The sequence below is a fragment of the Petromyzon marinus genome, chromosome 32 (genome assembly GCF_048934315.1).
Source record: "Petromyzon marinus isolate PM22_M1 ecotype Great Lakes invasive population chromosome 32, UKy_Petmar_22M1.pri1.0, whole genome shotgun sequence".
In the NCBI taxonomy this organism is placed as follows: Eukaryota; Metazoa; Chordata; class Hyperoartia; order Petromyzontiformes; family Petromyzontidae; genus Petromyzon; species Petromyzon marinus.
The window spans coordinates 2,299,909-2,316,196 of NC_133698.1; the positions used below are offsets into that span (position 1 = coordinate 2,299,909).

The 16,288-nt window shown below is 44.2% G+C and overlaps 1 protein-coding gene across 2 annotated transcripts in view; it reads left to right on the forward strand.

The window, feature by feature from the left end:
- LOC116948074 (uncharacterized) overlaps nt 1-16,288 on the forward strand; it is a 163,094-nt gene that overhangs the window by 126,821 nt on the left and 19,985 nt on the right. For both annotated transcript variants that reach the window (XM_076071221.1, XM_076071222.1), the window contains exon 3: nt 10,964-14,440. In XM_076071221.1, the coding sequence (XP_075927336.1) occupies nt 14,267-14,440 (174 nt within the window). In that variant the 5' untranslated portion in view covers nt 10,964-14,266. The remainder of the gene's footprint in view (nt 1-10,963; nt 14,441-16,288) is intronic.

A 16,288-nucleotide genomic window follows, 5' to 3' on the forward strand; every position in this document is an offset into this window, starting at 1 on the left:
CGACTACAAATCAATTCAACGTGCGCTCTGCGTGCGTGACGTAATGTGTTAGCGCTCGCTGGCTACTCCAGGAAACCCACATTGTTTACGATCAATGAGCTTAGAAAGGTATTCTATATCGTTCTAGGTTACCGTATGGATAGAAATGTTGTACTTATTTTATATCAGCAGATTCCTACGTGATTAATCACCAATGACTCTCATGTATGATATCATTTCACACATTTAGAAATCACCTCGTGCACACCCTGGGCCACTGCCACGTGCCCCCAGGGGTCCGCGTACCCCCCCCCCGCCCCACGGTTGAGAACCACCGCTGTAGAGGGGCCAACTCTAGTGGAGGCCCTTCCTACAGCTGCGGCCGTGAGCGGCAATTGCAGGGCTGCGCCTTTACCTTTTTTACAACATCAGTGGAGTGGGCCTTGATGGTCTCTCATCATCTTGATCTTTGGCAGAGAATACGTCAACAACTATACATTTCACACACACACACAGACGCCTCTCTGTGTTTCACACACACACACATTTCACACACACACACACATTTCACACACACAGACGCCTCTCTGTGTTTCACACACACACATTTCACACACACACAGACGCCTCTCTGTGTTTCACACACACACACATTTCACACACACACACAGACGCCTCTCTGTGTTTCACACACACACACATTTCACACACACACAGACGCCTCTCTGTGTTTCACACACACACACACATTTCACACACACACAGACGCCTCTCTGTGTTTCACACACACACACACATTTCACACACACACAGACGCCTCTGTGTGTTTCACACACACATTTCACACACACACAGACGCCTCTCTGTGTTTCACACACACACACATTTCACACACACACAGACGCCTCTCTGTGTTTCACACACACACACATTTCACACATACACAGACGCCTCTCTGTGTTTCACACACACACACATTTCACACACACACACACACAGACGCCTCTCTGTGTTTCACACACACACACATTTCACACACACACAGACGCCTCTCTGTGTTTCACACACACACACACATTTCACACACACACACACAGACGCCTCTCTCTCCGTTACATGGAAGGGCTGACCAACGCGAGTCTGGTGCCAATGCGGGAGATCGCTCGGCCACCCACGGAGCAGCGAGCGAGCCAATGCACGCCTCACGCCTCACCTGCTTATACTCACCGCGAGTCGCCAGCGTCGAACGTTGCCGCGCGAATGGACGCAGCTCGCAACGGGCAGGTTTGCAGCCCTGTGCGAAGGTATACACGCAGGGACTTGCGCTCTTCGAATTATTATAACCCTTGGAATTTGTTGGAAACTGAGACTCCCGATTCCAAAGCGATGACTGCTCCCGCGTGAGTATAAGAGTAATGCATTCCGTCCTTGCGTGTGGGCGATAACGAGTAGCTGTGTGCATTGTATCTGGCCAGCCCGCCTCTTGGTGAAACGTGACTGGTGTTCGATTCATCATTTATTTTTGGGTGATGCGAAGTGGTGATCTGGCCACATTTTTTGGGGGTGAAACCTCCACCACCACCCGACGTAGCCAAGGGCATTACATTGTCGCCCGCACAAGTGTTTAACTACGCGCGAAAGCATTGTGTGTGTGTGTGTGAAGCTCAAGGGTAATTATCACAAGCAAAAATGTTAATTCGATTCAGCGTTTCACGGGAAGCTGCATCAGGCATCCTCATGCCATGAAACCAGGAGAGTCATATAAAAAAAATCATTTTCCATATGTTCATGTTTCAGGGTGCCTGTGTATCACTAATTTACGAACAAGTTAGAGGAAAACGCAAAAGCCTACGTGTTAAACTTACTCTGTATCATTTAATGCTATAGTTTTACTCAGTCATGTTCCAGTTGTGTTGTCAGCATCATGTAATTTTACCAATATACTTAATATTTCAACAACAACGACAACGACATATGCGGTACAGGGAAGAACTGGGCCAGAGTACTGACATCCAGACAAGCGGCGTAAACCGGTGGGAACTCTCAATACACCCCGAGCTGTGATCTCGCAAACAATGGGAATATAAAAACAAATAAGGGGAATATAAAAACAATGGGGAATATAAATACAAACAGAAATATAAAAACAAACAATGGGAATATAACACAAACAATGGAATACAAAAAAACAATAGGAATATAAAAAACAAACAATGGGAATATAAAAAGAAACAATGGGAATATAAAAAGAAACAATGGGAATATAAAAACAAACAATGGAGCTTTACCATTCTGGCGAATTGCCCGATGATGCTGGATGTATTTACCAGCGAAACGTCGTACTCAAACTGTAAATGTTGTGGATTCACTCAACAGCACACCGGTGGGCTAAAGTAGTGAACTAATTGTCTTTTGTCAACGTGACACTTTTTTGCTGATTGGCCGTGTCGGGTGGTGGAGGGTTACGACACATTTATAAATAACGCGATCTAACCCAAAAACCTTTATTATGAATGGGGAATATAAAAACAAACAATGGGGAATATAAAAACAAACAATAGGAATATAAAAACAAACAATAGGAATATAAAAACAAACAATAGGAATATAAAAACATACAAGGGGAATATAAAAACAAACAATAGGAATATTAAAAACAAACAAGGGGAATATAAAAACAAACAATAGGAATATAAAAACAAACAATAGGAATATAAAAACAAACAATAGGAATATAAAAACAAACAATGGGAATATAAAAACAAACAATAGGAATATAAAAACAAACAAGGGGAATATAAAAACAAACAACGGTGAATATAAAAATAAATAAGGGGAATATAAAAACAATGGAGAATATAAATACAAATAGAAATATTAAAACAAACAATGGGAATGTAAAAAAACAATAGGAATATAAAAACAAACAATAGGAATATAAAAACAAACAATGGGAATATAAAAACAAACAATGGGAATATAAAAACAATGGTGAATATAAAAACAAACAATAGGAATATAAAAACAAACAATGGGAATATAAAAACAAACAATGGGAATATAAAAACAAACAATGGGGAATATAAAAACAAACAATAGGAATGTAAAAAACAAACAGGAATATAAAAACAAACAATAGGAATGTAAAAAACAAACAGGAATATAAAAACTAACAATGCATGAAGAACGTAAGGCTACTGCAATAGTTGCAAATTCATTAATCCCTAAGAATGAGCAACACCAAATTAAGCCAAGGGCCTCAAAACCACCCAGACTGTATGGGCTACCAAAGATTAATAAAATCGGCATCTCATTACGACCCATAGTCAGTACAATTGGCTCTGCCACTTATAAATTAGCAATATATATAACTAAACAAATACAGCCCTACATCGGTAGGACATCTTCATGCATAAGAAATTCAGAACATCTTGTGAATGTGATTAAAGATATTAAACTTAATCCTAATGATATTCTGGTAAGTTTTGATGTAATTACCCTATTCACCAAGGTTCCAGTGAACGAATCGCTTAAATTACTTGATACACTAGTAAAGAATACAGGTTTACCAAAAGATATTCTGAAACTTGTTGACCATTGTTTAAATAACACTTACTTCTTATGGAGAGGGGATTTCTTTAAACAAAACGAAGGAGCAGCAATGGGCTCTCCTTTATCTCCTGCTATAGCAAATCTTTACATGGAAAACTTTGAAATAAAAGCACTTGCCTCGAGCACATTAAAACCATTTTTTTGGTTTAGATATGTGGATGACACTTTGGTTGTCTGGCCACATGGTAAATATACACTTAATAATTTTATAAATCATCTCAATACACAAAACACGGCCATCCAGTTTACCATGGAAATGGATGTGAATAACACACTCCCGTTCCTAGATATTTTGCTTGGACATGGCCTAAACGATAAAATAACACAGCGTTTACAGAAAGCAAACGCACACTGATGCCCTATCTGAATGCAGATTCGCATCATCATCCAGCTCAGAATTCCTCTCTTATGAAGACGCTCATACATCAGGCTAAACAGTGTCAGATGGTGAAAGTCTAGTGAGAGAGATCAAACACGTTAAAGAAGCATTACGACAGAATGGCTACAATAATGCTCAAATTAACAGAGCACTGAATGCCAAATCACGATCTCAAAGCAACACTGCTGAAAGCGATCAGATTGTTAAAACAATAAAAATTCCATATATCTCAGGAGTAACTGACAAATTAGCCCGTGTTTTGCAAAATCAAAACATTACAGTTATATTTGGTAGAGTACACAAAATTAAAAAACTAGTATCTTGCACTAAAGACGAATTACCTAAATTATCAACAGAAGGTGTATATCGGATTAATTGTTTATGTGGTAGATGCTATATTGGACAGACGGGACGTAACATCAGCACAAGACTAAAAGAACACCAAAGAAATATTAAATTATCTCAAACACAACTGTTGGCAGTGGCAGAACATGCTTGTCAACAAGGACACTCAATTGATTTTGATAACGTTGGAGTGTTGTGTAAAACTAATTATTACTGGCAAAGACTAATTAGAGAATCCAATGAAATTGAGAGGAATAGAAATTACTTTAATCACTCTGATAGTTAAAGGCTTAGTGCGGCTTGGAAGCGTATTATTTAATAAGACATATTACAATTCCTTATAGGGGAAACACATCCTGATTAACATATTACTAACGTAGCATATAATCACGATAACACACATTACAACTAATTACTAATCTATAACTCATTACTAATCATAACCGTTGACTGATTACCAATCGATTATATAATTACTGCACCTGAATGATTTGAATGATTTAAACGATGACGTCTCCCTGCTGCTCTATTTAACACCGGGAGCAAGTGAGGGCTTTACCATTCCGGCGAATTGCCCGATGATGCTGGATGTAATTACCAGCGAAACGTCGTATTCAAACTGTAAATGTTGTGGATTCACTCTTCAACACACCGGTGGGCTAAAGTAGTGAACTTATTGTCTTTTGTCAACTTGACACTTTTTTGCTGATTGGCCGTGTCGGGTGGTGGAGGGTTACGACACATTTTTAAATAACGCGATCTAAGCAATGGGGAATATAAAAACAAACAATGGGAATATAAAAATAAACAAAGGGGAATATAAAAACAAACAAAGGGAATATAAAAACAAACAATGGGAATAAAAAACAAACAATGGGGAATATAAAAACAAACAAAGGGAATATAAAAACAAACAAAGGGAATATAAAAATAAGCAATGGGAATATAAAAACAAACAATGGGGAATATAAAAACAAACATTGGGGAATAAAAAAAAACAATAGGAATATAAAAACAAACAATGGGAATATGAAAACAAACAATGGGAATATAAAAACAAACAAAGTGAATATAACAATAAGCAATGGGAATATAAAAACAAACAATGGGAATATAAAAACAAACAGTGGGAATATAAAAACAAACAATGGGAATATAAAAACAAACAAAGGGGAACATACAAACAATAGAAATATAAAAAAAACAATGGGGAATATAAAAGCAATGGGAATATAAAAACAAACAATAGGAATATAAAAACAAACAATGTGGAATATAAAAATAAACAATGGGAATATAAAAATAAACAATGGGAATATAAAAATAAACAATGTAAATATAAAAACATACAATGGGAATATAAAAACAAACAAAGGGGAACATACAAACAATAGAAATATAAAAAACAAACAATGGGGAATATAAAAACAATGGGAATATAAAAACAAACAATAGGAATATAAAAACAAACAATGGGGAATATAAAAATAAACAATGGGAATATAAAAATAAACAAAGGGGAATATAAAAACAAACAATGGTGAATATAAAAACAAACAACATGAATATAAAAACAAACAATAGGAATATAAAAACAAACAATAGGAATATAAAACAAACAATAGGAATATAAAAACAAACAATGGGAATATAAAAACAAACAATGGGGAATATAAAACAAACAATAGGAATATAAAACAAACAATGGGAATATAAAAACAAACAATGGTGAATATAAAAACAAACAATGGGAATATAAAAACAAACAATAGGAATATAAAAACAAACAATGGGAATATAAAAATAAACAATGGGAATATAAAAACAAACAATGGTGAATATAAAAACAAACAATAGGAATATAAAAACAAACAATAGGAATATAAAACAAACAATAGGAATATAAAAACAAACAATAGGAATATAAAAACAAACAATAGGAATATAAAAACAAACAATGGGAATATAAAAATAAACAATGGGAATATAAAAACAAACAATGGTGAATATAAAAACAAACAATAGGAATATAAAAACAAACAATAGGAATATAAAAACAAACAATAGGAATATAAAAACAAACAATAGGAATATAAAAAACAAACAATGGGGAATATAAAAACAAGGGAAGGTAAATGTAGAGAGAGAGTTAGGAATAGGAAGAGATAGACGAGACGATCAATATCTCTACCTCTAAATCTGACGGTGAGCAGTGCCCCACCGAATGTCAGAAGATCACATCACAGGACTGTTGCTGAAGTCGCTTCAGCAGTCTTCTGGGTCCATAAAGAGCATACATTCACGTGGCTCTCAAACTAACATTGCTGAGTCCTCGCAGCTGAAATCTGAACAGTTAAAAGGAAAATAATACAATTATAAATATAAAACTAAAAATTATCACCACGTTTCGATTGCAACACAAGCAATCATCATCAGGTGTGAAAACCACAGCAAGAAAATTTCTTGCTGTGAACAACCACACCTGATGATTGCTTGTGTTGCAATCGAAACGTTGTGAGAATTTTTATTTGTATTTAATTATTATTTCCCTTTTAACTGTTCATATTTCAGCTGCGAGGGCTCAGAAATGTTAGTTTGAGAGCCACTGCAAAGAAATTTTCTTGCTGTGGTTTTCACACCTGATGATGATTGCTTGTGTTGCAATCGAAACGTCTTGAAAAATGTATTTTTTATTATTTTATTATTTCCCTTCTACGTGACTTTACCGAAAGAACCAGGGAAATAATCCCTGCAGTCACGAAAGCTTTAAATAGAAAAATGAACAGTTAAGTGATGTAGCAACTTCAACGTGAATGATTTTATGCTTTTATGAATGACCGGGCTGAGACCATCAACTGATTGAACTTGAGAATTTGGTTTAATTGTGGGTGGCTTCAACCCAGATTTGAACCCAGAGTCTGAGCGGTGTTGGCTCTGCACAACTCAGACCCTTGGTGACACCAGGGCTCAAGCCAATGCCATAGAAAACCCACGTGAAGAGCTCCCTACTCGAGTCCAATGGGAGCCAAGGCAATGCTGTACTTGGGATTGTTTTAAGCAAATTATCCCGGGACCTCGGAGGTGCTGGCCTGAAGCTGGTATGTGTGTATGTTGAACTTCTTTCGCACCATACATAGGCAGCCGTGCTAATCTTTAGGTGCGGGGGAAGGACGACAAACTAAACACAACAAGTTGTTTTAAAGATGGTGCCCACATCATCTGCTTAAGGAGCATTACCTCTGTGAAGGTGAAGGCGTAGTCCTGCAATTGCCTGCTCACGCTCCTGCTGGCAGAAGAGCGTCCACCGGAGTGGACGCGGTTGATTACGTACGGTGCAAAAGAAGTTCAAATAAAACTAAACTATTTTTTTTATTTTACCAGGTAAGGCCCACCGAGGTCTATAACTCTCTTTCAGAAGCGACCTGGCCACAATTAATAAATCAACAAAGTGTCTTATTGCATGAAAATTTATTGCAGCCAAATACTCTAAACGCATGTTCAGTCTAAAAACCACGGGGAGGGATAGACACGCAAACTCCAAATATACAGCAGCAGGCGTCAGGGTAGGGATTGAACCCACGACCTCCTGTGTACCAGGCGAGGTAGTTAACATCTCGCTACCGTGGCGCCCTGGTAAATGGATTCTTAAAATGTATTATATAATTATTGTTATGCTGAGTGTCTGCTGCTGTGTCTTGTACATCGCTTTGAGATCCTTGATGAAAAGCCGCTATGTGAGTGGAATTATGATGATGATGATTATAATAAAACATTTAGCCCACTCTTCTATGCTGGCCAGGCATCTTGGAAGCGGTGCGAGTTACCCACAAAGCAACCCCACAACACGCGCGACCTGCATCGTCTCTGTAATGGGAGATTGCTCAGCGGTGGACTTATTCATCCTTGCAAATTGAATGGTTATGCGCACAGGCTGTGTTCGTGGTGCTGTCAGGGAACTCTGTTCCACCCACTTATCCAAGCAGCCCCAGGCATTCGCGCCGAATTTTAAGTGCTTCCTCCCGTTGATCTGCCCGACCCTGAACCAAGAATAGTTCGGCACTAAACATCCGATGCCACTCATCCAAAGTTCGAGTTCGGCGCCGCTGTGAAAGTCGAGCGCCTGTGTGCATACTTCAACTTTGCGGTAAAAGGCACAGCCGCGTGTAAGGGGCCGTCCATAAATGACGTCACGCGATCTTGGATTATTTCTGACCCCCCCCCCCCTCTGGTCACACGGCGTCACAAAAAGTCAGACACTACCCTCAAGTATGACGTCACAAAGCTCTGCCCCCCGCCCCCCCAAAGAAAAATAAAGCATGTTTCAAATCGCTTCAAACTATTGTCATTGTAGTGCGTATTTAATGTGGCGCTGCACTTTCATGTTGTAGGAGAAAACATTTATATAAAAAGTCTATTTAATTAAGTGACGTCACATTTCTCAAATCCCTCCCCCCTCGTCACAAATGTCTGACCCCCCCCCCAGGTACGTGACGTCATTTATGGACGGCCACTGAGATGTCAATTTGTTAGCTGCTTGGCAAATCGTCGTCGTTTGTAACCTGAGTCCATGCAGACTAATCTATTTCCAACGGACCACTGCAGATGAGCGCGAATCCAATACAATGCCATGTGTAGGTAATACTTATGTAGATAATACTTGTGTAGATAATACTTGTGTAGATAATACTTGTGTAGATAATACTTGTGTAGGTAATACTTGTGTAGATAATACTTGTGTAGGTAATACCTGTGTAGATAATACTTGTGTAGATAATACTTGGCATTGGCTGATCAGTGATCAGAGTTGTCAATACTGCGATCTGTCAAACCGCCAACATTAAAGTATATTAGTGAACCCAACAGTGTGTGAACATATCTCAGTGCCACCGTGGAAACAAGTCGACCCCTTGAGAGGTTTTGACTTTGCCGAGTCTCATCAGTGGAGTGTGGCCCGCTCATCAATGCTGCTGACGAACGTGACGACATGAGCTATCCACCAACACCATGGAGCTCAACATCAACCTGTAGCAAAGTTCCAGCAAGGTAAAAACAACTAAAGGCGCAGCCCTGCAATCTCCTGCTCACTCCACTGCTGGGGAAGAGCCTCCGCGCTCTTGAGAGGCCCTCTCGAGTGTACTTGGCCTAATCTTCCACGCTGACCAAATGTCTTGGGAGTACCCACTCCCTTATTCCACACGGTGCGACCCGCTGGTGGACGAAATGCGGCGAACCATTTACACTGCAGGATGGATAGAGGCGGCGGGTGGGTGGTGGGATTTAAGAAACGCGTCCCGTTGTTTCAGCTTCCGCGCCAAGTGATGGAGTTGAACGAGTGCCCCCTGGAAGTCTGCTCGTGTCACGGTGCTCTCACCGTGACACCCAAGGCAGCATCGCCGGAGCAAAGTTTAGAATCAACGCGTTTAGAATCAACGCGCGTTTCGGGTATTTTGGCTGCTATGAATGTCCACGTGATAAGCCACTTCGTTGAGCTGTCGTTTGCCTGTACAGCTCAGTGAGCCTTACCTGCTAAAATAAAACTAGTTCAGTTTAGTTTAAAGTGTAACAAAACAAGAATGCTCAGATAAAACAGCTTGTGACCACTGCCAGGGGCTAGAGCCGTTCCTAGGAGACAGCGAATCTGGGCGGCCGGCCCGGGCCCCCGGGCCCCCACGCTTTGATGTCATGGTGTCAGATGTAATACTTACAGATTAGTTTTAAAGGGGGGGGGGGGGCACACGGTGTGGTTTGGATCGCTCTTCGGTCTGGAACTCTCTTCCTTCTGATGTCAGGAAGCCACTGGAGCTATGCACTTTTAAATCAGAGATTGAAATCAGAGATTGAAAACTCTCGAGAACTGCTTATCGTTGTGCTTAGTTTGTTGTCCGTTCGTAGATATTTCCCCGCACCTCCGATTCGCGCGGTTGGCTACGTACGGCGCGAAAAAAGTTCATCGTGCGCTCCGTCCGTTCTTCCCCCGGCCCCGCACCACTCCCGTGGACGGCCCCTGGCCAGGGAAAGACTTTTTCCACGAGCGCAGCAAAGCCACCCACTCGCCGTCCGCGGTGCCCCCTTCTCAGTCCGGTAGACATTGGAACAGGCCCAGTTCAGTCCGGTGAACACGAGAGAGCAGCTGTGCGTACGATGCACACTCACTCCAGACCCCCCTCGCGCCGAGCTCCGCCACTCGTGCTGCTCGGCTGTTGACGCGGAGCGTGAAGAGCGCTCGAGGTGCCAACGAGCAGCGGCGGAGGCGGGGGAGCCCTAAAAGCAGTCGACATTTATGTTCGGGTTCCTCCTCTCTCGGCGTATGACCTCCGAATGGGATGACAGAAGGGGTGCGGAACAAAGGGGTGGACATTAGATGGAGCTGTGGAGGAGGGAAGAGGCAGAGATCGTGCAGAGGTGGAAGAAGAGAGTCGTAGACGAGAGACAGGGATGCCGTCAGATGAGAGATGAGAGAGATGCAGACGACAGAGGGACGGGAGTGACTGGTGTGTGGTTAGGCGTGTTGAATTGGAGATGAAATTTGGATCACCGCTATAAAACATTTTTTTTTATCAATCCGAGTTCCTCCTCGGCCTGCTCGTGGCACCAAAGTTCTTGTTTGGTTTTTGCTTCTTGCCCAAACGTCGCCTCCCTGTCCCCCAGGCCGGCGCGGTGGAGAGGATCCATGGCGCGGGGCGCAGTGGCTGCGAGATCCTTTCGGCTGACCTCACGACCCCCGAGAAACGCACTCGCGGTGCGAATAGCAACGGGCCTCTTAACCCTTGATCCTCTCTTCCTGCCCCCGCCATATCTCGCTTCTCTCGTATCTTGCTACTCTGACCCATCTCGTCCCTCTCTGTGCCCCCCTCGTCCTGCGCCTCGTCTCCATTCTTGCTCCCCTTCACTGGAACCAACTCCCACTGCAGCGCACAAGAGCGGTCATCTTCACGATAACAACAACAACTCGCTGCAGATTCCGTTCCTCCCTTAAAACAACTCCCTAGCCCATCACAATCCTGCTACTTCCTGCCTCCAACTCCCATCACTACCCCTTACCCTATTACTACCCAAACCCCTATTACTACCCCAACCCCTATCACTACTCCTTACTCTATTACTACCCCAACCCCTATCACTACCCCTTACCTTATTACTACCCCTATCACTACCCCTCACCCTATTACTACCCCAACTCCTATCACTACCCCTTACCCTATTACTACCCCAACCCCTATCACTACCCCTTAGCATAATACTACCCCAACCCCTATCACTACCCCTTACCCTATTACTACCCAAACCCCTATCACTTTGCCACCATCTCCAAGTGATTAGCAACATTTGAAAACAGCACTCCAATTTCTGACGTTTCGCGCCCAGCACGAGGAGAGCTGTACGCCGCGGTGGCTAGGAGATGTGAACTACCTCGCCTGGTATACAGGAGGTCGTGTGTTCGTTTCCAACCCTGACGCCTGCTGTATATTTAGAGTTTGCGTGTCTCTCTCTCCGTGGTCGCGTGGATTTTTCTCCGGCTCCTCCGGTTTTCCCCTCCACATTTAGAATCAACGTCGTCACGCGTTCAGAGCGTTTGGCAGCTCCACATGTCCACGTGATGAGCCGCTTGGTTGAGATATTATTTGTGGCCAGGTCATTTCTGAACAGGTCCCTGCAGGGTGGGCTGGTAGGAACATTGGAATTTTTCACTTCGTTAAAGTATTGAAAGGGGACGGACGGACGGACACATAATCTATTGTAGGCTGGTACACTCAGTTTACAACTTTGTTCCTACCGGTACCAGTAAAAGGTCTTCATATCTCAGTTACTTGGTAAAATGAAGACTTTTCAAAAATAGTTTTAAATCGTTTACGTGAGAGAGACTTATTGATTTGCCCAATTTAATACGTCTGTTTACTGTTAAACTATTACACATTTAACAGTGCTGTGTGTTGCTGGCCGCTTTGCATTTTGACATTTGGGCATCTGCTTAGCAATTCAAATCCAATCGTCTTCATGAGTAATATATCTTAATGTAGGTCCCAAGGCTGAGCACCAATCCTAGTCCCTTGCCTAAGTGACCGAGCCCCAAGAGCTCACTCAAAGCAGGCAGGAGATCAGCGTAACGGGGTAATTATATACTCAGGCCTATTCTTACTTTGCAAACATACTTAACTTAGTGTACAGAAACAAGTGTGGAACTAAAGAGTGTGAAGGGACAAGCACCTGAACTGTATTCATCATCATCACCATCATTATGCATACATTATTAACCGTGCATTGTATACTACAGCATTGATGATGGATGGACAGTGTTTTTGTGCTGAAAATAGGTGAAAGTAAAAAGCAGTGCACTATAACAAAACAAATCCATGCAATGTCTTGAGTGCGAGTGCTTCGTATTATGAAGCAGTAGCTAGTGGACACTTATGGTTGTTTCTTGTTTATTTGCCATCCCCCCCTCTCCCCACTCCTAAGTCGTCCAAGGAAAATCACAACATTAATATCACGAGAGGCGGCGGAGGGTTAGTTTCAAAAGTTACAAGTGTTAGAAACAATGGACATCGCAGCCTCGTTGGAGGTGATGGCGGGTGGGGGTGGCCGTCATCCAGCAGTAGATCGACCATGGCTGATGATTCTGGAGCGAGCGGACATCATGTTAGCGCTCGGCTCTTACAAAAATGGGTTTCCTTGGATCGCTACCTGGATGTTATACGGAGCCGTAACTGATGTAGATGACTTTGAAACCAGGCAAAACGGCTCAATGGGTGAACAAATTTAGTTACTTTGACAAAAAATAAATATAGATTTACGTGAAAAGCGCAGACTGGATGGGCTGTGTGAGATTGAACAGCGAGAGAGACGAGAGTGCAAAGAAAACCACTCAACTGGGTTGGCATGCACTGCCTCGGTTCTTAAAGCATTCAATACGCGTCAACAAACTCTATCAGCACTCGCAGCTTCAAGTGTGCCCGAGAGGCTGTCCTCTCCCACACTGAACACACTGCCGCATTCCCGCACGCGCACAGAATCACGAGCAGACGCACGCGCACAGAGTCACGAGCAGACGCACGCGCACAGAGTCACGAGAGACGCACGCGCACAGAATCACGAGAGACGCACGCGCACAGTCACGAGCAGACGCACGCGCACAGATTCACGAGAGACGCACGCGCACAGATTCACGAGAGACGCACGCGCACAGAATCACGAGAGACGCACGCGCACAGAGTCACGAGAGACGCACGCGCACAGAATCACGAGAGACGCACGCGCACAGAGTCACGAGAGACGCACGCGCACAGAGTCACGAGAGACGCACGCGCACAGATTCACGAGCAGACGCACGCGCACAGAGTCACGAGAGACGCACGCGCACAGACGCACAGAGTCACGAGAGACGCACGCGCACAGAATCACGAGCAGACGCACGCGCACAGATTCACGAGAGACGCACGCGCACAGACGCACGAGAGACGCACGCGCACAGAATCACGAGCAGACGCACGCGCACAGACGCACAGAGTCACGAGAGACGCACGCGCTGGCGAGCCGTGACGCGGAGTGACATTCACCGCTCCCGACGCTCGCCGCGTTCACTCGACGACGGCGGCTGGCGGCGGCGTCAGCGGCGACAATCGCTAAACGCGGCTCCTGCGACCGAGCTGCGAAAATCGTCGCAAGGCCGCTCCGAGCGCCGGCCGGCTTACGCCGCGACACCCAAGCATCTGCGCGAGTGCACGCGCGTGTTTGCTCCCCCCCCCCCCAAAAAAAAAAGAGAGAGAAGTGCTCTTCTGAAGTTCTTCGCGTCCCGGATAGTTGACCGAGGACTTGGGAACGGCGTCGTGGTCGCGAGGAGGGTCGTGAGCCCCCCCCCCACCCCGCAGGGAATATTGTCCCGCCGCTGGTTCGAGCGCTTGCGGTGCGGTGCGGTGGGGGGCCCTGGGCTGTTTCTGCGCGGCGCTCGCTGCGATGTTGAAGCAGCTGGGGCGCGGGGAGGACGACACGGAGGACGAGGACGCCAGCTTCGCGCGCTGGATGGGCAGCTTCTGGGGGAACAGGAACCGCGACGCGGCCTCTGCGGGTGTCGCGGGACCCTCCTCCTCCTCCTCCTCCAGCGGGCGTCGTTCCTCCGTGCCCTGCGCGGTGCGTACTCTCCGACGCGCCGGGAACGAACCACTTCGAGCGCGTGTAAACTAAGAATGGGTCTCAAGCCTTTACGGCGATGAAATAGGAGGTGTTGAGATATTCAACCGCCAAATCGATACCTGTTGCGTGCAATCAAAGCCTGCATGGACCGCACGTGCTTGCGGCGAACATGCAAACAAACATGCTCTGGTAATGTTTGCGTATTCTTTGAAACTGATTGGCCTACGCTAGAGACGGCCTTCTCTATGGCAGTCTCACCAGTGCCAGACCAGAGAAAGCCAAATGGCGAACAGCACAAAGACAATGCAAGTATTGGGAAATTTCTAGCTCGGGTTGAGCAGTGATATCGATGGTACCTTTTGCGAGTGTATCGTTTTTGTCCGGGCAGCGCCGTGGTTAGAGAAACATAACACACTCGAAACATTCGTCAAGAACATTGAGCAAGAGCCATTGCCAAGCTCGCGAAGTATTCCTTACTATTGTTATTACTTGTATAGGTGTGGATGAGTCACGCCAGGGTCAATACGATTTTACACTTCTGCTTAGGTAACCAAGATGCAATGCGTTGGTAACTTTTAAAAACTAATTTCATTCTAAATACAAATTAGTTCATGCAATATTTTTCTTATGCGTATGTATGTTGAACTTCTTTCGCATCGTACGTATCCAAACCGTGTTAATCGGAGGTGCGGGGAAATATCTACGAACGGGCAACTGTTCATCTGCTGTCATCTAGAAACTTCTTCACATTTCATTTTTTACCAGAGTCCCATGGTGTAAATGGCGTATTGTGCGGCCTCTCTGGCCCTCTACCTCTCTCCATTCCCAACAATCCCACCTCAACTGCTACTTTTAAGCTTCAGGATTTATTTTTGGGTTAGGTCACGTCATGAGTCCGAACCAATCTGTGTCGTCAAGCCCCTCCAGCACCCGACAAAGCCAAACAAATATACTGCCCCGTGGTGAGCCGGAATTTAACGTGCCATTGATGTATCAGCTGGTTGGATAGTTTGCGTAGGCCTAATCCAAACATCAATTACGCATCCAAATATTGGCAGTGAAAATCCATTTGCATAAATTGTACTTTAGCTAAGCTGTCGTTCGCTTCAGTCACACAGAACAACTTCATCCGCAACGAATGTTGGGGCCAGCTTTTCACTTTTTGTACTCGCTAATCCTGGATGTTGCTCACAGACACTTGGCAGTCCGTTTGCATGCTTACAGTATCGTAAAACACACGCACACATGCAATGCATCGGGTAGAGTAAACATACATTATTTTCTGCAATGACTCGAGTACCACATTTTTTAAACTGTATTTGCCAAAAGTGTGTGGGGGGGGGGGGGGAACAGTCATTATTTCAGCTGACAAAGCCTTCAAGGTCAGGATTCGTTTTCCACTGGCAATTGTTTGACACTAGAGAGCTGGGACGATGCCAGTGCCGTGCCTGGATGTCACAGTGCAGGCGCCGACACCGAGGGTTGCCACCTCTGAGGCACAGACAAATACCGGGACACATCACGGGGAGAAAGAATATCTAGCAACGTCGGATAAAGGTTGAACTACGTGTAACTGTGAGTGGTGTGCGGCACTATTATTACTCTGATGACGCAACTGGTTAAAAACGCGACTTTGAATGTCCTGGGATAGATATCCCAGGACATCGGCTTCCTCAAAAAGAGGATGATCCTGGGAAAACCAGAACGGGTGGCAACAGTAACCAATACGAACAATATGGGATACATTTAAACTCAAACATGTTTAGGCCCACTGAGCTGTATAGCTCTTTTTCAGAAGCGACCCAGCCACAAATGACAGCTCAATGAAGTGGCTCATCACGTGTA